The sequence below is a fragment of the Amia ocellicauda genome, chromosome 12 (assembly GCF_036373705.1).
Source record: "Amia ocellicauda isolate fAmiCal2 chromosome 12, fAmiCal2.hap1, whole genome shotgun sequence".
NCBI lineage: Eukaryota > Metazoa > Chordata > Actinopteri > Amiiformes > Amiidae > Amia > Amia ocellicauda.
Window position 1 is genome coordinate 20576767 of NC_089861.1, and position 24593 is coordinate 20601359.

The 24593-nt window shown below is 38.0% G+C and overlaps 1 protein-coding gene across 1 annotated transcript; it reads left to right on the forward strand.

Moving 5' to 3' along the window:
* The first annotated feature begins 18436 nt into the window (after positions 1–18436).
* Positions 18437–23949, forward strand: LOC136764529 (macrophage-expressed gene 1 protein). Its single transcript, XM_066718680.1, has 2 exons — positions 18437–19193; positions 21212–23949. Exons 1-2 carry the CDS (start codon positions 18732–18734, stop codon positions 22904–22906), a joined length of 2157 nt encoding a protein of 718 aa, XP_066574777.1. The 5' UTR covers positions 18437–18731; the 3' UTR covers positions 22907–23949.
* Positions 23950–24593: the final 644 nt, after the last annotated feature.

Genomic DNA, 24593 nt, shown 5'->3' on the forward strand with positions numbered 1-24593 from the left:
TATTCTGAACACAATAGCATTACATTCAATTCATACAGGCAGCCCTACAGCCTGGGTGCTTTAGGTAGTAGATCTTAATTCATTAACAGTGAGTAATGGGTCGATTTCAGAGATGTAGTCCATAGGCTATAATTTAAGTATCCTAATTGTTTTCACATATTTAGATAGACTATTTTCTTAGTGTCCTTACATATCAACATTATTACAAATATAAGAAGAGTCCGTAAGACAAAATAGAGAACATATGACAAGAACACTACTCTTACGAATTTACGCTGCCAACAAGCCTATCTTTCTTTAAACTGCTCATATCCTGACATTATCAGCGTGCAATCTTCCGGCGACAATATATATATATATATATATTGTCGCCGGAAGATTGCATATATATATATATATATATATATATAATTGGCTCAAATATTGTAAACAAAAAAAATGTATCGAAAGCAAAAAAACCAAAAACAATAGCAAAACTCGCCTGCAGTCCCTGTCTTTGCTTGCGATGATGCAATTTTTGCTTTCGCCGCCAGTTTCTTTGCTTTCGATTTTTATTTTTTTCGTTTAGGAGTTTTGGCGCTGTTTTGTCGTGAGGGCGGGATTTACAGGGAGGCGGGGATCCTGGGTCTCCATTGGTCCAGCAGGCTTGAGTGACGGTTCTTCCTAACCCAATCAGTGAGCAGGTGGGCTGGTCTGACAGTCACTCTGCAACACATCTGACTTCAGCGCTGACTGACCCAGACTGAGTGGAGCAACTACATGGAATTTAATTATTAACAAAGCATGCTTTTAATAAAAGTTGTGAACAAACCCTTTCTACATATTACATGTGTTTATTTCACACAGCCTTTATTCGCATCTTTATCAATGGCGCCAGTAATTTTGTAGGTGACTGTGTGCATATATATATATATATATATATATATATATATATATAATATATATAGTGTGTATGTGTGCATGTATGTATGTATGTATGTATGTATGTGTGTGTGCTCCTCCATTTGCTAAATGCTGTGAGCTGCATCAGTCTGGCGCCCTGTTATCTGAGCAGCTGAATTAAAGTGCTCTGCAGGTTACATTCATATGAACATGATATTAAACATGTTACTGTGCATGTAGCAGGTGAATCCTGTGTTTTGTTTCAGTGCTGTGTGTTTGGGCTCAAATGGCGGTGGGATCCAGTGACTGTCCAGCTCCAGGTCTCTGCGCACACAGGGGGTTTAATGAGTCGCTGAATCGGCGCTGCTGTTGAAACCAACACTGTCGTGTCCATCCCACACAGAGGTCACTAGACCAGCCCACCTGATCACTGATTGGATCAGGAAGAACAGTCACTCAACCGTCACCAATGGAGACCCAGGACCCACGCCCCCCTGTAAATCCCGCCCTCAAGACAAAACCGCGCCAAAACTCATCAACGAAAAATAAATAAATCGAAAGCAAAGAAACTGGCGGAGAAAGCAAAAATGGCAGCATCGCAGGCAAAGTCAGGGACTGCATGCGAAATTTGCTATCGTTTTTGTTTTTTTTGCTTTCAATACATTTTTTTTGTTTACAATTCTAAAAAAATTGCATTCGATTTTTTATTTTTGATCTCAACATCAAGTTTTTTTGTTTTGTTTACAATATATATATTTGAATACGATACTTATGGCGCTAATTTGAGCCCATAACAATACGGAGCACAGCCATTGTGCGCAAACTCAGTCTGCGCTGCCGAACACACACGAACTCCAGTGAACAGCGAGTCAACTAACCGGCATCTTAACCACCGTCGCAGTGCCGTTTAACACCAGTTTAGGCAACCAGTTTGTCAACCTGACTTTCCTTCATAACCCCGAGTTAAATCTGAGTAGGTTAAACTCCCTTCGTAGTACACCCCTCAGGTGTTAGTCAGTTCATTATTCGTATCACTTAATAATAATAATAATAATAATAATAATAATAATAATAATAGTAAATGGGCACTGTAGGATTTTCAAGATATTGACATCACAGGAATGATCAGATCCATCACAAACCATGCTAAATTATAGATGAACGAACACAAGGAGGCACATGACTGATTGTTAAAAAGGATGCATGAATTGTCATTTTTTATTAAACAATACAGTGAAAAAATGCAAGAACGCTGCAGTATTTTATATTTATTGAATTGGTTAAAGACAGAGCAGACTGCTCAATCAGCCATCTTTATTATTTTTCACTGAACTCTGACCCGGTCCTCCTCCCCACCCGGTGGCAGCATATGAACGTATATTACAAACGCTACGTGCAAACATAAAATAGATGTATATATTAAATAATAATAATACAAAAAAATTGTGAAAAAGATAGTTTGAACACATTTATTTTGGACTGTTTACAAAAAGTATATACACAAATATTATTGTGTGTTCTTGGTTGTGTGGTATGTCCATTTTAAGATATCAACAATGTCTGGAAGCATTTGTGGTTGTTCATGAGACAGAATGGGTGGATGTCACATTTTTAAAAAGGTGCGTGCTGCGGACATGTTTGTGTTTCATTGCTTGGTACAACCAACATTATATTTTGGTAACAGTTTCGGTTATTTATAATTGCTTTGTGATGTATAATTTCTCTGCTGTATATGTGCACAAAAAGGTGAAACAGTTAAACAGTGAACAGTGAACTAGTTAAATAAATAGGGATACGGTGCTAAATAACTCTGCTCGTGTGCGGGAGTGCATATTTACACAGATCTGCGTTTGTAGAATTGAGGAAATCTGCCCTACAAGAATGCAGCCTCCATTGTAACAGTTTGTTCATGCAAAAAACATAAAATAATCACACAGACAAAAATCTTTTAGTCGTAATTAAGTTTTATTCAATATGACAAGACTCATGGGCACTGAAAACCACCTTAAATTACCTTACAGTCACACGATATTCAGAAGTCAGTATTGTTTGCTGAGGGAAGTCTCTTTCACAAATGAGACTGACACATAGTAACCCTTCTAAATTTAGCAGCTGTCATTTTTTTTTTTACCAACAGTAGTTATTATAAATGTAGAATAAATGCTCTTGGATGCAGAATGCAGGAAATATGTCCAATTCAGGTACCAATTGAACGTGATTTCTGGACACCAGGCTAGCAGAAACAAAGTATTTTTAATTGCGTAACACTGCTGGCATTTTTTAATGAAACTGACTCTATATTTGTGTGGTTATATTTATAAAATATCTTGACTCTGTTGTTTCTATTCAATAGGCTACTACGATGGACAACACAATTGTATGCTATAAAGACACAGATCATAAACAACGTGGGGAAAAAACATAAATCACCATCTAAACATATTATTCCATTATCAGTTCATGTTATAATCAGTCTAAATGTCTGTTTATAATGATTAAATATGGGAGACAATAATGCTTAGTGAAAACGAATACTCATGTTTGTGGTGACTAAATTTAGAAGGGTTCACACAGGAATGAAACCAGACAAGTGTAGTCATTGTGAGACTAGTTTTGTTAGATAATCCCTCCTTAAATCACATATGTACATCCACACAGGAGAAATACCTCACAGCTGTGTTCAGTGTGGGAAGGGTTTCATAACATCAGGGCAAATTAAAGTACATTACCAAAATCACACAGGAGAGAAACCATAGAGCTGTAATCAGCATGTGGAATAATTCACTAATTCATCACACCTTATTCATCACCTGCACATGCACACAGGAGTGAAACCATTCCAGTGTGCACAGTGTGTGAAGAACTTCAGTCTGTTGTCGACCATATTATTATTAATGAACCTAATGAAACTCATATTTTGATGCCATTCAAAGGGGTTGTGTAGTATGAGGCTGAGGTCTGGTTCAATTGCTAAGAGGATATAACTCAAATGATCCAGTAAAATCCCAATTATTCCATTTATTTTCTCTCTTGGTGAAAGTGCTGTATAGGATTATTTATTTATTTGTTTATTTATTAGCAGATGCCCTTATCCAGGGCAACTTACAGTTTACACAAGCATTACAATAGTGCAGTAATGTAAATCAATATAGAATTAAATTTAAGCTTTACAAAATTGCAGTTACAATTAATATAAAGTACAAAGCATACATCCTAGTTCAAATAGGTTTAAAGTACAGACATGATGCATAAATGATAAATGGAGAGGAGCATAGGAGAAATCATAGTAAAATAGTAGGAGTTATATGTGTAAGAAAGCAGGAGCATAAGGAAATATAATCATATGAAATGTGAAATTACAAGAGTGCTGAACATCTCAGGAGAATAAACTACTATATTAAAAGTACAGTGTGAACAGATGAGTCTTGGGTAATTGGTCGTTTCACCACTCATGGGCAAGGGTTATAAAGGTGCAGGCTCTGAAGGAAGGGGAGTGGAGAGGGGGCAAGGAGGGAGTTGCCAGGGTTTGGATGAACAGCTGGGTGGAGGAGTCGGTGAGGAAGGGGCAGATTTGATGTATGTTACTCAGTAAGATTCGGCAAGTGCATGTCAGCGTGGAGATGTGCTGAGAGTAGGAGAGAGCAGGATCAAGGCTGACCCCTAGATTCTTAGCAGAAGAAGAGGGGGAGAGTGTGGTAGATTCCAAGGGCATTGAGATGGAGAGATCAGTAGAAGGTGTGGTGGGAGAGGGAAAGAAGAGGAGATCATATATAGATAGGTTGAGCTTGAGGTGATGTGAGTGCATACAGGAGGAAATAGCAGACAGACAACAAGCGAGAGGATGATGGGGTCAGAAAATAAATAATTAATACATAGCTATAAGCCTATATCTGTACTTCCAGTAAATACAAAAGTATTTGAGAGTAAACAAACAACTGAAGAATTTTATGGAACAATCATATTTTAGTTGATTTTTAGTCTGGAATTCGCTCAAAGCATAGCACACAAACTCTTGTCCATAGAGTGATTAATTATATATCTCTTGCACTGGATTCTAGTAATGTTGTTTGTGATTTATTTTTTTATCCATCTAAAGCCTTTGACCCTGTGGATCATGCAACTGTATGTTATTTTTCAAAACTGCAGATTGGTTCAAAGTTTTGTCTATAAAACAATCATCAGTTTGAATTTACTTGTTTCTGTGGGCTACTTTAATTATTACCTGGAATTGTATTACACAACAGTAGGAAAGTATACTGACAAAGTATTATGGGACATTGTTACTCTATAGGGAGAGTCACTTCAGAGGGTTTAATATTAGGGATAGTTAGCAACGTCAAATTTGCAGATGATACTAAAATAGGTTTCTCAACAGTTACAATCTCGGCAGCACAGGTTATTCAAAGGGACTTAGATAATATTCAGTTGTGGGCCGACGCCTGGAAGATGAAATTCAATGTGGACAAGTGCAAGGTGTAGCGTTAAGGGGGGGTGTATTGTGATAAGAGCATTCTAGCCCTGAAGCTAAACTTCTCCCCCAAAGTTACCAGAATTCCTGAGCTCATCGGCCCATGAACTGTTCTACGTCAAAGTGACAGTCTTGGGAGTATGGCTCACATAGATTGGGTCAAATGGCTCAGAATCCCTGCTGTGAAAATGTCTGGGGAATAGGGCCTGAAGGTAATAAAACCCTTTGAAGCGGGCGAGAGCCAAAATCCCGAAACAGAGCTACGAACCCAGGCCAACCGGCATTTCCAAAAGATGGCATGGATTGACATCAGGCATAAATCAAGCCTCCTCCAATAGGACACTGGGGGCTGAAACCGAAATCCAATCTTGCAAACTCAAGAACCAATCGCCTATGATCTGAAGGCATAATAGGCAACGCACAGCACTCTCTCTCTCTCTCTCTCTCTCTCTCTTTCACCTGAACCAGTAACTCGCTGCCTCAACTCAACTTAGCTCTGTTGCCAGAACCGGAACCAGAAACCAACAAAGTCTTTGCCGGCAACAGAAGAGTTAAACTGGGAGAAGGAGATTGAGCCGTTCAAAGAATTCTTTAAAGAACTTTAGAAACTGCGCCTGCCCGCCTGTACCCATCTGATCAGTGGAGTGTGTGCAGCTGGACAATTTACTAAGTCGACTGTAATACAGAAGTGTTCAGTCATTTAAATATCTATTGAGTCTTTAGAAACTTGACCCTTGGAAACGAACAGGGCCCTGCTTTCCTCAAAGACTTTGTTTTCAAGTAACTACGGTGGAAAACCCTGCTTACAAAGAAGACAACCTGTGCACACCCTTGGAGCCTTCAAACCAGTGGAAACTCTGTTTGGAAAAGACTCTACTTTCGCGAAACCCCAACTTCCAGAAGCATTGACTGAAGTGGAAGTTATTGGACAAAGCCGAACCGGACTGCCTTTGTTCCAAACCACACGGACCTCGCCCCACCCTGTGGAACCTCGTGCCGTGTGCTTTTATTTGACTGTTTAGTCTGAAATTGACACACGTTAATAGACACTAGATTATAGGTGGCCCTGCCTATCCTTAATCATTGAACAGTAATCAATTAGGGAGAATTGTGGTAACAAGAAATGATAGAATCTTTCTTGGCACCCAACGTAAATGAGACTGATATATATAACAAGAAGTTATTTGATATAAATACTAACCTGCATTAGTTATTTGATGTCTGACTAATAATACTAATGAGAGACTCGCCTTCGTCTTACTAACCGGTATTGTAGTCAATGTGTTTGTAATTTTGTGTAAGGATTTGTGTGTTATCATATGAGATTCCATGTTCTTTCATTTGGTCATGGAAGTGATTTGTCTTTGATTTGTTGATCTTGAGTGAATTTTAATTCGTTTTTCCCTTTTTGTATAACTAGTGTTACATTTTATCTTTGTTTTTAATAAATTTGAGAATTTATATCTTTGGAATTGGTGCCTGCATCCAATTATTGCAGAAATTGAGTTCTACAAGATTCTAGGATTCTTGATAAGGTGATACTTAAATTCACTTCTTTAACTGAAATGCATAAGTGTACCTTACTCTACAAAGGTATTACATGCAGGTAACAAAGATGTCCACTATTATTACACTATGGGAGGAATAGAACTAGAAGAAGTAAGTAATGCATGAGAAAAACCTAGGAGTTTATGTGGACTCATCACTTTCTACATCCTAAAATGAGGGGAAGAAATAAAAAGGCACACAAAACGCTAGGGTATATTATCAAAATTGTACAAATTAAAACAAGGGCAGTAATGTTCAGACTGTACAATGCACTAGTTAGAGCTCATCTGGATACTGTGGACAGTTCTGGGCTCCACGCTTCAAGAAAGATATTGCTGCTCTAGAGGCAGTTCAGAGGAGAGCAACTAGACTTATTCTGGTCTGAAGGGAATGTCCTACTGAGAGACTGAGGGAACTGAAGCTTTTCACTCTGGAACAGAGGAGCGAAACAACACCAGCACCCACCCCCCCCGCTAGCGTGAAAGAAACACCGTCAGCACCAACCCCCCCTACCCGGTGGGAACCGCAGACAAAACACTGTCGGCGGGCGGCATCTTTATGTCTTGCCTAGGGCAATCATGAAAGGTATTGACCAGATCAAACCAGAGGAGATTTTCTAGATCTGCAGAGACACACGCACCCGGGGACACAACTGGAAATTGGGCTTCAAGGCATTCAAGACGGAAAACAGGAGACACTTCTTCACACAGAGAGTTGTCACAACCTGGAACAAACTCCCCAGGGATGTGGTTGATAGGATCCTTGAATCACTTATTAATCAGTTATTAATGGACATCAAATGAGCACCATTGGTCGAATGGCCTCCTCATTTGTAAACTTTCTTATGTTTCTTATGTTCTTATTATAAATATTTAGGCATGTGGATCATGTGGGGTACACCTGTGAGGGTGCAGTGTGGACAAAGATCCTCACCATATCACCTCGTAGGTGTGGTCCTTGAGGTAGGAGGAGAACCAGGTGAGCGCAGTTCCAGAGATTCCAAGGTCGGCAAGGAAGGAAAGGAGGATGGAATGATCGCTGGTATTGAAGGCTACAGAGAGATCAAGGAGGATCAGAACAGAGGAGAGGGAGGCCATCTGAGCTGAGCTGAGGGAGTCAGTGACCACTTGGAAAGCAGTTTCAGTGGAGTGAGCTGTGCGGAAGCTGGTTTACAGAAGGTCAAACAGTGAATGATGGGTTAGAAATGCCTACAAGAAAACCCCTGTCAAGAGTCAAGAATCAGCAGATTTATTGCAAAGGCACTTGGAGAGCCAGAACTCACACAGAGGGCAGAGCTCTAGTATGTCTCCATAACTGTGAATTTATGGAAATATACATTTATTTAATAGATAGACATTTCTACTAAATGTTTGTTAAGAAAAAAAAAAAAAAAAACATAAGGAACATGCAAACAAAGCAGATTTTAACAGAAACAATATCATCATACTTCTGCTTTTGATCATCCTGAGTTTATTATTGGGTCAAATGTAATTTGGTACCTAAGACGGAACTAAGCTGATATCATATTTATTTTGATACTGTTGTGGTTAAAGTTATTTAAAAATACATTTAACTGTCTGCTAGTGCACGAATGTAGGCATGTAGCAAGTTATCTTGTCTTAGAACTAATGAGAAATGCAGTTTGCCTGTATTTGGGAGTGTTAGTAAGATTGCAATTTTAGATCTGCAAAGAAAATGTTCTTTCTTTTGCACAAATCCATATATTTCTCTCCACGCTGGCTGAGACTTTCTAACATTTAAATTATTTTCTTAAGTTCCATTAACGAGAAGAGTGGTGCACACCTGAACCCCCAGGGTTTCATAAGATTTTCCAAATAAGATTTTTTTCCTACTTTCCTTTTCCAGGTCGTAACCATGCACTGTTAAAAACTGCCATATATTTAGGTGGTTTTAACCTTCATTTGTACATTCATTTTGCCATTCAAGTACATGAAAAACCTTTCAGTGTTACTGCAAATGACTCTATAAAATGTGCTATTAATTTTATGTAAATATACAGTGAAACACATTTAGGTATGTAATTTGCTTACAAAATGATAAATTATGTTAAATTACAGAAAATGACTTTAATAAGTCCACAGAAGCTGTATTTATTACTACACAAACTGTAATGTTAATGTATGTAATGGTTATTTAAAAAAAAAAGTAAATTACTGAAAAATCAATTTGTTGTAGAGCACAAAAGTTGCACATTTCAAACTGAATTTGAGGGCCAAGTTTATATCAATTTTTCATTCCACTCAAATCCCCAAATCTTCCCCCATTTCAGTCACTAACACACTTGGGGGGCAGGGTCAGTGAATGCTGATTGACTGTATATCGGGGAGTTTGGGTAGTTGTACGGCATTGGCGGGATGGGGCCGTGGGAGCTCTGAGGACAAAAGGGGCACCACTCTGTTATTGTCAAAAACATAAATTATATATATATTAAAAAAAATTAAAGGTCATATTGATTAATTAATTTTGAAAATGAACTGTACCCGAATTGTTCATTTTAAATAAAAAAGACTTTCTAAAATCTCGCGATACTAACAAGCCTGGATGACGAAATGTCCTGGATGTTCAAGCAAAGAATATAGAAGCACAAGAGACGAAGACTAATAGGACGTTCCATTGCAACATCTGCGCGCAGCAGCAGAGCTACGCCTTTGGACTGTGAATCCAGTAAAACGTCCCTCCAAACAAATTGCCCTATAAAAGTACAAACAAAATGATCAATATTTTATCGCCATATATTTAATGCCTCTACCGAAATAGCATGTGTTAAACAATTATATATATATATATATATATATATATATATATATATATATATATATTTCGTCTCAAGACACTTACGGTTGCATAAACTGGGATCCCGAGCACCTGCCAATAACAGAGACATTTGCAAGTCAAAAATGGCAACAAGAAGAAATGAAAACCATATTCCAAGAAAGAAACTGTGATGCACAGGTCATCTCCACAAAAATGATCGCAACGTACTACACTCAGAGAAAAGACATCATCCGAGGTATGGAAACTGAAAAAATAAGGAGGGAGTGGCCATTTCTGTTTGAAATGCCAGAATTACAAGCACACTTCGGGGTTCTTACAGGTGTACAATTAGAAGGGACATTTTTTTGAGACAAATTACACAGAATTCTTGCCTACTGTCACAGCTACCATCTAGCACTTCCACTTTCCCCCACTAGATGTTGCCATCACCCTTCCTTATCAGTCACTTCTCACAGCTTCCTTCAATCATTCAATTAACATTCCTGGAACCCTTGTGCACTTCTGTGATCACCCCCTGCTCCCTTTCACCCTGCACCTCTCATGTTGTTTCTCTGCTCCACAGTCTAAATTACCAAAGATGCCAGGGCTGGTTTTGGTGCTGCTTGCGTACTTTGGTAAAGATGACAAGTACATGTTTGTCCTGGTGAATGACACTTGCCAATTGCCAACATCTGATCTTCCTGCATTATTTTCTGTGGTATAAGTTTTGTTCAACATATGCTGAATAAGTTTTACTCTTGAATGAGGAATAAATGTCAGTAGTATAACCAGAATTGAATTAGCATCACCAGAAAATTTACTGAAGATAAATGCTTTGTGAACAGTCTGACATCCAAATGACATTTTAAATAGTTGTATAGGATTCATGAGCAGTTTTGAGTGTTTTTATTTTGTTTCTTCTCACCTACTAAATAACTTTGAGTCCAAAAATTGTTTCCAGATTCTGTAAATGTTTTGTACACAATTCTTGCTAGAATTACCTGGAGCATTAATTAAGTAAACTGCTAAGGAATGATTTTGTATGAAAATGTAGAAGCTCCAAGTTCCGTCAATTGTATGATTAACTGTAGTGGGTTTGAGTGATTTTATTTATGTTTGATAATGTTTATTTTCATTCTGAAGACAGTGAAGTCAATTTAACAAGTTCATACATTTTCCTGCTGCAGGAGATTCCCTTCTGATGGCATCCCGCTTCTTGATGAGCATTGATAAAGTTGTTGTTACAGAACTAACCAATTTTGTGGAAGCTTTGCTTATGTTTGCATCCTATTACTGCTTGAACATTCATTATCCATCAGAGTTGGGAGCAACACTTTAATTCCTTCAAAGGTACATTATAACAAATGAATATGTACCTTGTTTAAGCTTTAAATTGCTTATACTGTAGCTTTTAAAACTTCTCAAACATTTGTGACACCAGTAATAAGTCTAATACAATGGTAATTTTCATTTTGTATTTGAATGTTAAACTACCCTCAGTTGATACTTCTAAGAGCATTTTAAGCATGTGTGAAATGATATACATAGTGAATATATACACTGCTCAAAAAATTAAGGGAACACGTAATAGTCACAGTATAACACCAAGTAAATTAAACTTCAGGGATATCAATCTGTCCAGTTAGGAAGCCTAAGCGATTGTGAATCAATGTCACCTGTTTTGGTGCAAATAAAGTCACAGCAGGTGCACTGGAGAGGCAACAGCAAGACAACCCCCAAAAAGGGAATGGTGTTGCAGGTGGTGGCCACAGATAATTGCTCTCTCCTTATCATTCCTGACTGATTCTTCTCTAGTTTTGCATTTTGCTAGTGTCCTTGTCACTACTGGTAGCATGAGGCGGTACCTGCAGCCCATTCACGTTGCACAGGTAGTCCAGCTCCTTCAGGATGGCACATCCATACGTACCATTGCAAGAAGGTTTGCTGTGTCTCCCAGTACAGTCTCAAGAGCATGGAGGAGATACCAAGAGACGGGCTGTGTGTGTGTATGTGTGTGTGTGTGTGTGTGTGTGTGTGTGTATGTGTATATATATATATAATATACTTTTTTAATGTAAATAAAAGCCTGTTTCATTTTTCTTTCTCTTGATACAGATTGTCAGTAAACATGTCAATCAAGTTCAGCACAAAGATTTGACAGTTATAAAGTGTCTTCCACCGGGAAAAAGACAAGGGGTGTTTTATTATATATATATATATATATATATATATATATATATATATATATATATATATATTTTATAATGACTCAGTTTGAATTCAAGTTTAATGTTCTCTAAATACAAATCTGGAAATGTATAAAACATGCCTAAGAGTGTGCGCCAATCAGGGAATTTGGAATTGTGTTCTATGCAGATATGGGGAGTTATAAATGTACAACAAAAATTGATTACTATTCTACTTCCTCCTCCATCTAGTTCTCACCTTTCAATGTCTGCTTAGGAAGTAATATCATTTTTTCTGTTCAGAGCTTAATCTCGACTATGACTGACTGTACATTCACAAACTAGAAGATGATGTTAAGGTAAAATAAAAATGCTAAACTGATGAAGTGGTGTTAGAAATCCAATTAATAATATAATTCCTCTTGCATCTTCTGAACCACACTGTAACGTACCGTGGGGCACGGGAACAGGGGAACCCAGTTGTGGTGCGTGGTAGAGGTGGTCAGACAGGCGTGGGCCCTATACCAGCAGAACAGGGCAAACGAGGGCAAGGCAAAGACATTGTCGTGGTCACTGGCAAGGGTCGGGCAATCAGGCAAACAGAATTAAGGAAAGTCCAAAGTCAGTGGTCGGGAGGTCAATCAGGAGGTCAAGGATACAAGGCTAAAACAAGGCACAGTGAGACTGCTCAGAGATATAGTAAACACTGACAAAACTTCGCGAAAACTGAGTGTGAGTGAGGGGTTTATATGTGGAACAGAGGGAAGTAAGGAACCAAGTTTGGGGGTGCAGGACGAATGGGAGCAGAGGGTGACTAGCATGGGCGTTGCTAGACCCCTTTTAATGGGGCACGTGCCCCAGTATAAATCTGCTGTGCCCCAGTCAAATCTCAAGTTGGACAATTTACTTAATTTGTCAGTGCATTCATTTAGATTGATAATCCCTGAAAAAAGAAATGGATCTAAATGCAACGCAGTAACCCAATCAATTCTTGTAAAAGCAATGCCGTTTAACCAAAAACACAAACTGATGCGTGCGTGCCTGTGTGCTGCTATAATAGCCACTGCAGCACACAGAGGCCAGTGTCGGCACACAAGTCAGATTTGAAGTAGGTTTTGTTATTTGCATATACAGTGTATGCCTTTTATGCCGTAAAACATGTTGAGAAACTTAAATATTTTCATAAAGATTAATATTGCTACATGTTTACCTTTCCCAGTACTTGTTGCAGTGTAGGAATAGTGGGTTAAGCAAGGGAAGTTTGTATAGTGCATTTTGTTGCACAATTCTTGCACGCAGCAGGCTTTCACATTAAAAAAACAAAAAAAAAGCGATATGAGTAATGGGGGGCCTGTGCCCCAGTAGAGTTTTATGTCTAGCAACGCCCCTGGTGATTAGAACAAGTGCACATGGTGTTCAAGAATGTTGACTGAAGCGAGCTGGGAGACAGGGTTGCCAGGTCCAAGAAAAATGTCCAGTCCAATGACAACTCAAAACCCACCCAAAAGGAATGAAAAGTAGCCCAATTTTTTTCCGTCCAATCAGACAACTGCTGGATTCCCACAAAAAGCCTTACAATAAATGTTTACCATTGCTTTTGATTTATTTATTGTTTTAAATCCTTTTTGGATGGTTTCAGCTAGGCTAAAATGTAGTAGGCCCTAATTAAATGTAATAATTTGATAATTGTTCAGTTTGTCCAATTTGTCTATATATGTTTCAGAAAATCAATCTGATTTGATTTTACAATATTTGAAGCACTTTGCATGATACATTATTTTAAAATCTGATAAATATGAATATCATGTGTTCAGCTGACATAGCCATCCATAAATTTAGATTTATCTAAGCCAGACTATTCTCTTACCTTTCTTTAATTCTTGTATCACATTGTTTGTTTAAACAACCCTTATACAATAAAGGAAAAAAAAGAACATGTTCTCTTTAATATTTTCTAATCCTGTTCAAGACCATTACAAATGCTACAGCATATGTGACTTGTACTTATTTTTTTCTCTTCTCTTCTCTTCTATTTTATCCTCTCCTCTCCATACTTGCTGTTGTTCTGTCAAAACACAAGTGTCAATATGAAATTAACCTACACTAGCAAACTCAATAACAAAAACTAGCTATTACCAAGGTTATTAAAAATATGCTTACTGGGTGAACTTGAACACTTGTCCTTTGTTTTGTTCTTTTATGTCTTCTCTTTTTTCAGAACTCTTCAGAACATTTTCTTGTTACATTTTATGAGGCCTAACTGTACTGCCTGCTTTCAATTACACCTTTGAACAGAACTATCTACAATCTTAGGGCTGTAGTCTTTTAGAAATGTGTGTTCTTTTCCCCCTCCTCCTCAGGTGGTGCTGAATAGATTTCAGCAGTAAAGAGAAAGCATCCGTGGTGATGGTTTGAATTCATGGCAGCAGATTTTTCTTCTCTGCATGTAAGCTCGGATCCTCATTATATTTAGCAAAAACTTCTGCTCTAGCCTGTTTCGTAGCTTGTTCTTTATCAGTGACATTTGGGAAAATGAACTTCAACTGCTGCATTGCTGAATGGTAAAGCAAGAAGACACAATGCAAAATTTCCAAGATCTTCAAAGTTTTTATCATCTGCAGTATCTGTGTATGCAGCAACTTCTACCCAGAAGTCCTCTGTTTTGTTGTCTTCTGTATTGGTCCATTCTAGAGTGTGAATTACTCTCAACTGTTGCTCTGCTTTTCCTACATCTCCCTTGAATAGGTGGAAAAAAGGAAGATCATCAAGCCTTGGCTTACTTGAGGACAGAACATGTTTCAGTGACAGGAATTTGAGAGCCTCTAATTGTTTGATGTTATCTGGAAGTCTCTTCCTAATCTCCTTAGATAACTCCAGCATGTAGTCCCTGCACCTGCGTTTCATGTCCTGTTCAGCATGGTCACTTATTCCCTTTGATTCATGCAAGGCAAGACGAGACTGTACCCCAAAGTCTACAGCTTCAAGGGGCAAAAGACTCTCATCAGAAAAGTTAAACTCCATGATGTCCTGCCAGCTCTGGAATGTCTTTGGCAATCCTATACGCTCAAGTACTGGTAAAATGTTACAAGTTTTGCAGGATTGGGTTTGTCAAGTTGAAAGATTTTAGTAAGTCTGTTTAACTCTGACACAATTGGTTGGAGTAATTTCAGGTAGATCGAGTTAATATTGTCGCTGTACATTTGGTACAGCAATTCCACAGCATAGCTCCTCTCACTATCTTTTGTCAACTGGAAATACAACTTAAGCTCCTCATACTGTGAAAGAATACGGTTGACACACTCACTAATAGAGAGCCACCTAGTGTCTGACAGCTGCAGAATCTTCAGAGGGCTTTCACCTACATTTATGGTTTTGTACAGTTCAGAATATTTTTGGAGGCACTGGGTGGCATTTGAAAACCAGCTGTAGGTCTGGGAAACCATGTACTTTACATTTCTGGGCAGAACACTGTCAGCTTTTGATGCACAGAGCTGAAGAGAATGGCGCACACACTTTATGTAGACAATATGAGGATTGCGGTCACGGAATTTCTGTAGCACTGAGTTATGTTGCCCACACATTGTGTTACAGCCATCCGTTGCAAGGACGAAGCCATTCAGTATGGACATTTTTATTGTCGTCCAGAAACAAAGCATTTGCTATGGTCAGTGAATCACCAGCTACTATATGTATCACTCCTGCAAAGGTGCTAATGATTTCTGAGAGTTTCTTGCTGTAATATCTGATAACTATGCATAGTTGTTTTCTGGTCGTGACATCAGTGCTCTCATCAACAATAAGAGAGTATGGTCCACTTCCTATATCCTCCAGATGGTCTTCATGCACTACTGGTCCTATCACTGAATTAATTAGAGCTGTGCATTTTGTTCTGTGTAAACTGATACCTTTCTTGGAAATGTCTTCCACAACGCTTCCTAAATGATCAACATTTAAGGTGCTTGATTGGCAAGCAACATGAGTTCTTAGAAAGGAACTGCCTGTGTCAAATAAAGTTCTGGCATTTGAGAAAAGAGCTGATTTTTTTTAAAATGCTTTTCGGTTGTAGCATGAGCTAACAGATCACTGTGGTGAGCTCTGATTTCACCATTGCAATATTTGCAGAACGCTTTTTTATCATCATTTGGAACACTTTGAATCCATTGAAGCCATTAATCCTTTTTCTGTCTCCCATTTCTTTCCGTACTTGCCCCATTTACTTGCCATTTTATAATGCTGCTCGACTGTTCATCCGCAGACCAACCAGCACTTCACACTGTCACTGACTGCTACCACTGTACCGCTGCCTTTCGCAGATATGGGCGTAACTCACCTAATGCTCATTTAATACGTGGCACATGAAAGTAGCCCAAAAAACGCAACCCGCGGCTTTGTAATTTTTCCCGCGATTGCATTTTCAAAATAGCCCAATTGTGGGGGAAAACCGCGACCCTGGCAACACTGCTGGGAGAAGTGATTGATAAGGAAGGGTGATGGTGAGATCTAGTGGGGATAGAGTGTAGTGCTAGATGGTGGTGCACCTTTTACCTAAATTAATTTCATGTAATTACATGTAATTCATGTACTTACTGTAATTACTATATCCCAGCAAATAAGTTCAAAGAAAATGAAATGTAAACCTGGAATTGATCAGATCCAAACCTATAAATGTCTCTTAAGCAGGAGACTTGTATTTTGTTTACTCTATTTAGATTACATTTAAGAGTAACCTATCTTGCCTAATAAATATGTATATTCTCCTTTTGTTCAGTAAATTCAACATTGAAAAGTTGTAATAAAATTCTGAAAGTTGGAGGGACACTTGTTCATGTATTTGTTCCCTGTTTACCGCTTAGTGTAAATGAATTAATTAAACACAGATTTGAGCTTTTACAAATTGTAGACACCATAACCTGCAAATTCATGTATTCCATAGTAAAATGACCAAACTTAACATAAATTATAACATGTATAAACCATCATTACACAGTATTAAACTGCAACTTTAAAGTGTGTAACCTATTTATTAAACAAGATTGAAGTAAAATGAAATGTAAAAACATTTATTTTACAGATTTGTCTTGATTATTGACAGAATAATTATGTAAAACTAATTTTACTACATTTTGCAATAGAATCACAACATTTATTTTTACAATACATTTACAGTTGTAACCTGTAAATATAAAATAACCGTTTATTTCACAAATTAATCCGTAATTTAATTTACAGTTCAGGTTATTTTACAAATATTCACCGTGCAGCTCGGCTGCCAGACAATTACCGTTAAATTACAGATTTTGTACAGTGTGACTGCAGGATTTATTGCAACATGATTGGTTTAGGGTGGGGATGGGTAGGCTATATTATGAAATTCCTTGTTAAAATACCGCAGACTATATGATTTTTTGATTTGTCTTTTAATCTGATGATTTCAATCTTGAGTATTTTTAAAATATGTTTCTACATTTTTATGTTTTAATGAAATACCTTTAACTAAATATCTTCGAAAAAGTGACCTCACACACAGACTTTTTTTTAAAAGGGCTGACATGCCAAGCAAAATATTGTTGTGTGCCATATATTGTCACGCATGCTGGGGGTTGCCGACCCCTGTGATATATGTGCTTATGACTAAAGGGATACATTGATTTTTGTTTCTAGATTAAACAATTAAAATGTAATTTAAGGAAGATGACGATTATTATTTTTTTTTTTTTGGGGGGGGGGTTTAAAAAGAAAGATACAGTATTACAGTAAAGAGATCTAACAAAATCATACTTGAAATGAACACAGAATTATGTCACACGGTCTATTATTTATTTATTTATTTATTTATTTATGAGCATACGCCCTTATCCAGGGCGACTTACAAAAGTCAATAGAGCAATACAAAGTGCAAAGTGCAATAATACAGGTCTAGCTCATCATCAGTCTTTATATGTAACTTTGTAAATTATCCAGTAGACTCACAAATGGATTTACTTTCTCTGCTTACAGGGGAAATGTAGGCATAATGTATTATAGATTATAACCCCCCAGAAGTACTCAACCTTATACACGAAACCAAAAGTAATATGGTTACTCACTAAAGTACGAACACAAATAACTTGATTTCACATCACGGGTTACAAAAGTTCCTCTTTTATTTAAATAATCCCTATACTTTTACAGACGTAATGCATTCCGACACACTGAAATGCAGAAGTACAGATACAGTACATAAGTACAAAAGATACAGTACACACATAGCGAATAGTGAAATAGTGAAAACGAATAAACGCGTCCCCCCCAGTAATGTGTGCCAGGTGTTCTGACAATAGTAGCTCAGTTTGTCAGAACACCTGCTCCATAGACATAGTGGACATGTCCCCCCCAGTTGTGAAAGCAAACCTACGCCACTGAACATACTTTTAGGCTATTGCACATTGTCGTCGCATGTAGAGAAAAAACAAGTGTACATCATAGTCGGACAGGTAGGAAACACAAATATCGTTATATAGACATACTAAAATTTAGAGAAGCACACACATGGCAAATTCCTAGTCTACAGAAACACACACACCAAATTACGTTTACAAAAAAGGAAGTGATCCTCTTCAAAGTTTCTCTTTCAGTGTCACACGAGCAATCACGCACAACAAAGTGCGCTAGCTAGCGAGATCACAGCTTATGGGGGCTTCCCATTAAAATAGCATGACTTGATGGACTTTAAATAAACGAGTGATATTACATATAGACTAGCCTACAATTCATATTTACAGAAAATTGTACAAGTTTAACCTCTTGCATTTAAATAAAGACAAATAAGTATATATAGAGAAAAACAGTCTACTTTTTATTATTATTTGTTAAAGAAAACGTAGCCAGACATCATGCCGATTTGCGTTTCATTCTCACTATTAATGACCCTCTTGATCTGGGCACCAAAGTGCAACTGCCGTCCTCTGGCTATGAGAACCGACAGCGGAATCCGAGAGTGCAAGAAGACCATGGCGAATACCCCAGCGCTGGAGGTGCTGCCCGGGGGCGGCTGGGACAACATCCGCAACCTCGACATGGGCCGGGTGATGAATCTGACCTATTCCCTGTGTCAGACCACTGAGGACGGCGCTTATCTCATCCCCGACGAGGTGTTTGTGGTCCCACAGAAAGTCAGCAATGTCGAGACCAATTCAGAGATAATCGAGAGCTGGCTGGACCAGCGCAGCTCTGTGGCCAGCTCTATCAATACTGATGTCTCTTTTTCCGGCGTCCTCAATGGCAAATTCTCCACCGAAAATGAGCGAATGAAAACGCACCAGGTGCGGGAGGGCTCCTTCACTACCCGAGTTCAGGTGAGAGACTGCTAGAGAATAAATACATAAATAACACACACACACACACACACATTGTTAATCTGTTATCTATATATATCTATATATATATGGATAACAGATGAACAATGATTCACAAACTTTTTTGCCTCATAGCTATAAATCATTATAAACGTGTCTACCCCAATAATAGGTATCAATATTGTAAGTACAACTGCATGTATAACTTAAAAAAACAAAACAAATTATATATATATAAAACACAACACATTGACAACAATTTTCAATTATCGTTCAAATTGCAAGGACCAACAAACATACTGGGGAAACACTGAATAAAGATAATTATCTAATAATTTAAAATGTATTTATAATTACAATGTAAACTGTAGCAAAGTACAAACCTTTGTATCAAAATGATTACATTTATGCGTAGAACAAAGTAAAATTACTAAAATGTATTTGTTTATTATTTTATTGTTTATTTGATTACAATTTTGTAGTTTTCTATTAGCGGGTGGTTCAAAATTTTGATTTAATCCCAGCTTATTTAAATTAACCATCAAGGGAAATCAGTTTAAGGCAGTGGTTTTCAAACCAGTCCTGGAGTTCCCCCTGCCCTGCTGGTTTTTGTTCCAACCAAGGTCTTAATTGCTTAATTGAATGGTATATTAAGGATGCAATTAAGCAATTAAGACCTTGGTTGGAACAAAAACCAGCAGGGCAGGGGGTACTCCAGGACCAGTTTGAAAACCACTGGTTTAAGGAACTTGAAGCAAGGAAAGCTCAAGCAGTAATCTGACTTCAGATTTGTTAAGATCATTTTAGGTTTACTTTACTTGGTTCAAACACCTTGACAATCAACTTTGAAGGCTTGAATGTGAACTTCAGTATTTTTGTTTTCTTTTCTTACACCAAAAAATGATAAAAATTGACAAAACAAAAATCCATTTTGAATTCTACCTTTCCATCTTAAAAGGCAAAACCTAAACCACTAGACATATTTAACTTGGCAGGTGTCTTCTTAAACATAAGAGTACCAGAAGTTATTTAAATAGTTTTCATCAATCCAAGATGGTGGACATTTCAAAAGGCAAATCAAAATCCAGCATCAACAACTCTTGGAAAACCACACACCTTTATACATGGTTAAATGCCTATGAGGATGTGTACCTGAGAGGAGATTGTGATTGTAGCTTACATGGCTTAGCCACTATGTTGCTTTTTATTGCAATTTTAAGCAAATTTAAGAATTCTCTGAAGAGACTGCTAATGCAGAGATGTGAAAGTTGATACACACATTTTCATGATAATGCACAGCCTATGGAAAACTACTGAATACTGTCTTCAGATTACAAAATAAATAAATAAATACATAACATATCTTTGCACATTGCATTTGCATTTGTAATCTCAGGATAGTTAGTCAGTATCCCACTATGTAGAATAGTTTACCCCAGAAATATACCAGAACTCCATTGGCTGTGTGTAATACAAATAATACATGTATTGGAAAAGGTATTTTTATTACAGATAATACCCCTAAAACAGTACAACTAAAATACTCTTCGAAGCTGATAGCTGTGTGTGACTTCTGCCCTCTACTCTATTCTGAACAAAACTATAAAACATGCAAATATACAAACAATATTGTTTTTCCAAAACATGAATTATAGTGAAATAGCATATTATTATACAATACTGCATTGACATCTGTTTTCTGGTGCTACAACTCTCCATAAATAAGAATACAAGTAAATGGTTAATAATCTGACAAAGAAAAAGTAATACAATTATTATTTACAGCTTATGTTTCTAAATGTTAAAACCATTTAATGAATTTAAGCAAATATTTAGTAATGGTAACTACAATTATTGTCTTCCTGTGAGGAACAAAATGGATCAGCTTAAAAAAGGCATAAATAAGAGAAGATAAAACAATCTAATACCACAGAAAACACTTCCCTCTACTCTCATTTTCCAGCAATCTCTCTGTCCTCACCTCTGTCTTCTCCTCTCATTCTTTTTCTCATTGCCAGGTGCGCAACCTAATCTACAGTGTCAAAACAATACCAGGCTTCTCTTTTGACCCACGGTTCGAAATGCGAGTGGGGGAAATTGCGAGTGCCCTGGAGAACAATCAGACACACCAAGCCGCCTTCCTCTCTGAGACACTGGTACTGGAGTATGGCACTCATGTCCTGACTTCGGTGGACGCTGGTGCTAGCCTGGTGCAGGAGGACTATGTCCGTGCGTCCTTCCTTTCTGATGGGAATGTGGTCCGTTCCTCCATCAGTGCATCAGCCGGGATCAACTTCTTCAATAAGGTTAACATTGGGTTTGACTGGAATAAGTCAAATACAGATTCCCTCACAAAAGGCTACCAGGGCAACACTACCTATTCTCTGACCCAGGGCCATGGTGGAGTGCCTTTCTACCCTGGAATCACCTTGCAGAAATGGCAGGAGAACACTGCTAACAACCTGGTGGCTATTGATCGCTCTGGACTCCCATTGCATTTCTTCCTTAACCGAGACACCCTCCCAGATTTGCCAGAGCCTGCAGTTGAGAAGCTGTCAAAATGTGTCAGTCAAGCTATTGAACGCTACTACATGATCAACACCCATCCAGGCTGCGTTAAACCTGACTCCAAGAACTTCAACTTCCAGGCCAATGTAGATGATGCTTCTTGTGATGGCCCAGTCACTAATCTTAGTTTTGGAGGTGTTTACCAGCAGTGTACTGAGCTCAGCCAAGACGCTCGGATCCTCTGCCAGGCGCTGGCCCAAAAGAACCCACAGACAGGCTCCTTCTCATGCCAAAAGCCCTATCAGGCAACCCACCTACGTTCAGAAGTGAAGGAGGAAGGGTATAGCCAGTTAGAGTGCCATGTAGAGTGCCACAGCTGCTGGCTGTTCTTCTCCTGTTGCAAAAAAGTCTGTGGGGATGCGTACCATGTGCGCAGGGTGAAGATTGATGCCTATTTGTGTACCACCAATGGGACAGCCCCAGAATTCTCAGGGTATCTTTTTGGAGGGCTTTATGGACCCTCCTTGCAGAACCCACTCACAAAATCAAAGGGCTGTCCCCCAGCCTACATTGCTCTCTCTCTACTGGGTGATGGACTGAAGATCTGCCTCAGTGATGACTATGAAATGGGTACCCGCTTCTCAGTACCTTTTGGAGGGTTATTCAGCTGTGAGTCAGGCAATCCTCTGGCGGGAGGGCTCTCAAAATGCCCATCTGGATTCAGTCAGCACTTAGCAGGGGTCAGTGATGGGTGTCAAATGCTTTATTGTGTGCGATCAGGGATTTTCACTGGTGGGGAGCTCCTGCCCATCCGTCTACCCCCCTTCACTCGTTCACCACTTATCAGTCTCAGTGCCACTAACACAGTTGCGGTGATGACTGAGGGGGAAATGTCCTGGATCAAGGATAGCAAAACCAAGATGTGGAAGATTGCCAAACCAGAGGAGTTGCAGAAGATGGCAGAGGTCTTTGAGGCTTCTTCTCATGGGGCCATGTCAGGTGGTGCAAAGTTTGGTGTGGCCCTGGGGGTCACCCTGGCGGTAGCTCTGGTAGTTGGCTTGATTGCACACATGATAAGGAGGAAGTGGAGGAGGGGTAGTGGGTATGATGAGATTCAGAGTGAGGAGGTTCAGGAAGAGCCAGTACCAGACAGAACAGCGGAGACAGAAATGGAGGGAGGTTCATCTCAAGCACTGCTGGCTTAAGAGTCGCAATGGACAAGGGTTCCCAGCCACATCACAAAATATTAATTTGTGTGTTTGGGTCAGCTTCAATTTGCTATAGGCATTTAATGGAAATAATATGCACATTATATACTATGAACAATTAATTACAATTGCACAAGCTTAGGGACAATAGTTAAATTTCTTGTAAATTGTTTGGATTTGGAATATATCACAATTTGTGGTTTCAAAATATTAATTCTGGGCTGTGAAAAAGATAGGTATGGTCAGGTGACCAATGATGTTAAAAATGCAGCAAAGTCAGTATTAATGTCCATAAACACCAGGGTTTATTGAAATGGTGAATGAACTGGCCACCAAGAAGCTGTCAGCCTACAAACTTCCATAAATTGTCAATGGTAATGAAATTGGTGTTTAAATAAAAGTTATAGAAGATGTGCATTCCTTAGTAATCAGTTGATACAACAGGATATAATTAGTGGTTTTACGGGTTTTACATGATTTAACCCAATTTCTACACCCTGAATATTTTCAGGTTAATCCCCAAAACTCCAAGAATCTTTGAAAGCTGTCAGTTAATACACGTTATGAACACATTGACGATTCAAATGCAGGAGGAGACATGTAGCCGATTTAACCCGATGTATACATCCTGAATGGTTATTTTGGCATTGCAGTTAAACCTGAAAATTGCGGTCTGCTTCAAATTCCAGGGAAGAATATGACAATGCTGATGGTAAACTGAATAACCAGTTTACCAAAATAAAAAAATATAAAAAATTGAAGATTTAATGATTAATGAAGGAATTCCAATTAAGAAAATGTCTGTAAATAGTGATCTATAACCAAGTGTAGCTTTTTCAAATATAAGTAAGTTACTGGCATACATAATGTTGTGACAGTTGGAACATCACAAGGTTAATGTAATGCTATGAGAATATCTGTGATTTTATGTTACTATGTTAAAGTTTGACATGATGAATGGTAAGATGTATTTTACATTACTAATATTATATTCACCTGCACAACTACATAGCTGCAAATAAAATTGAACTAACAACTGATTTTGTTTTGAATATTTTTTCAGTGTGTGTGTTCATTCATAAGACAATACGTTAACTCAACAAAATAAGATTTATATAATACAGTAATAAAACAGTAATCATACAAGCAAAAGAAATACAAACATTTAACATTAAAATACCATGCCAAAAAAATAAAAGCAATACCAGTGCATTAACACTAGTACAGGTAAGAGTGTTGTAGGTTTTCAGTTACAGAAACAATTGCCATGAAGCTTTGTTACAACTTATTATACTTATTATATGTGTGCCCTTATAAACTAAATCTGATTGTTGATATTAGAAATTAATGTAAAACACAATGAACATGTGGATCCCTGAAAGATAGGGTACAATGTAAAAACAAAATACTGTAATCTCTGTATATTAAAGTTTTCTTCAAAGCAAAACACTGCACGTTTTTATGTTCTTTTTTTTAAACAAAACAGTCAAATAAAAAAAAGGAAAAATCCAAAACCAAAAATAAAACCAAACTCCACTCACTTGGTCCTTATCAGTCACAGAATAAAAAGATAGATACAAAGTTCTTGTTCAAATATGAAAACCACATGGAGAGCAGCAGGCAACAATAGAGAAAAAAGAAAAATAATTACTTAAAAAAATAAATAAAGCTGTCAAGACGTTTA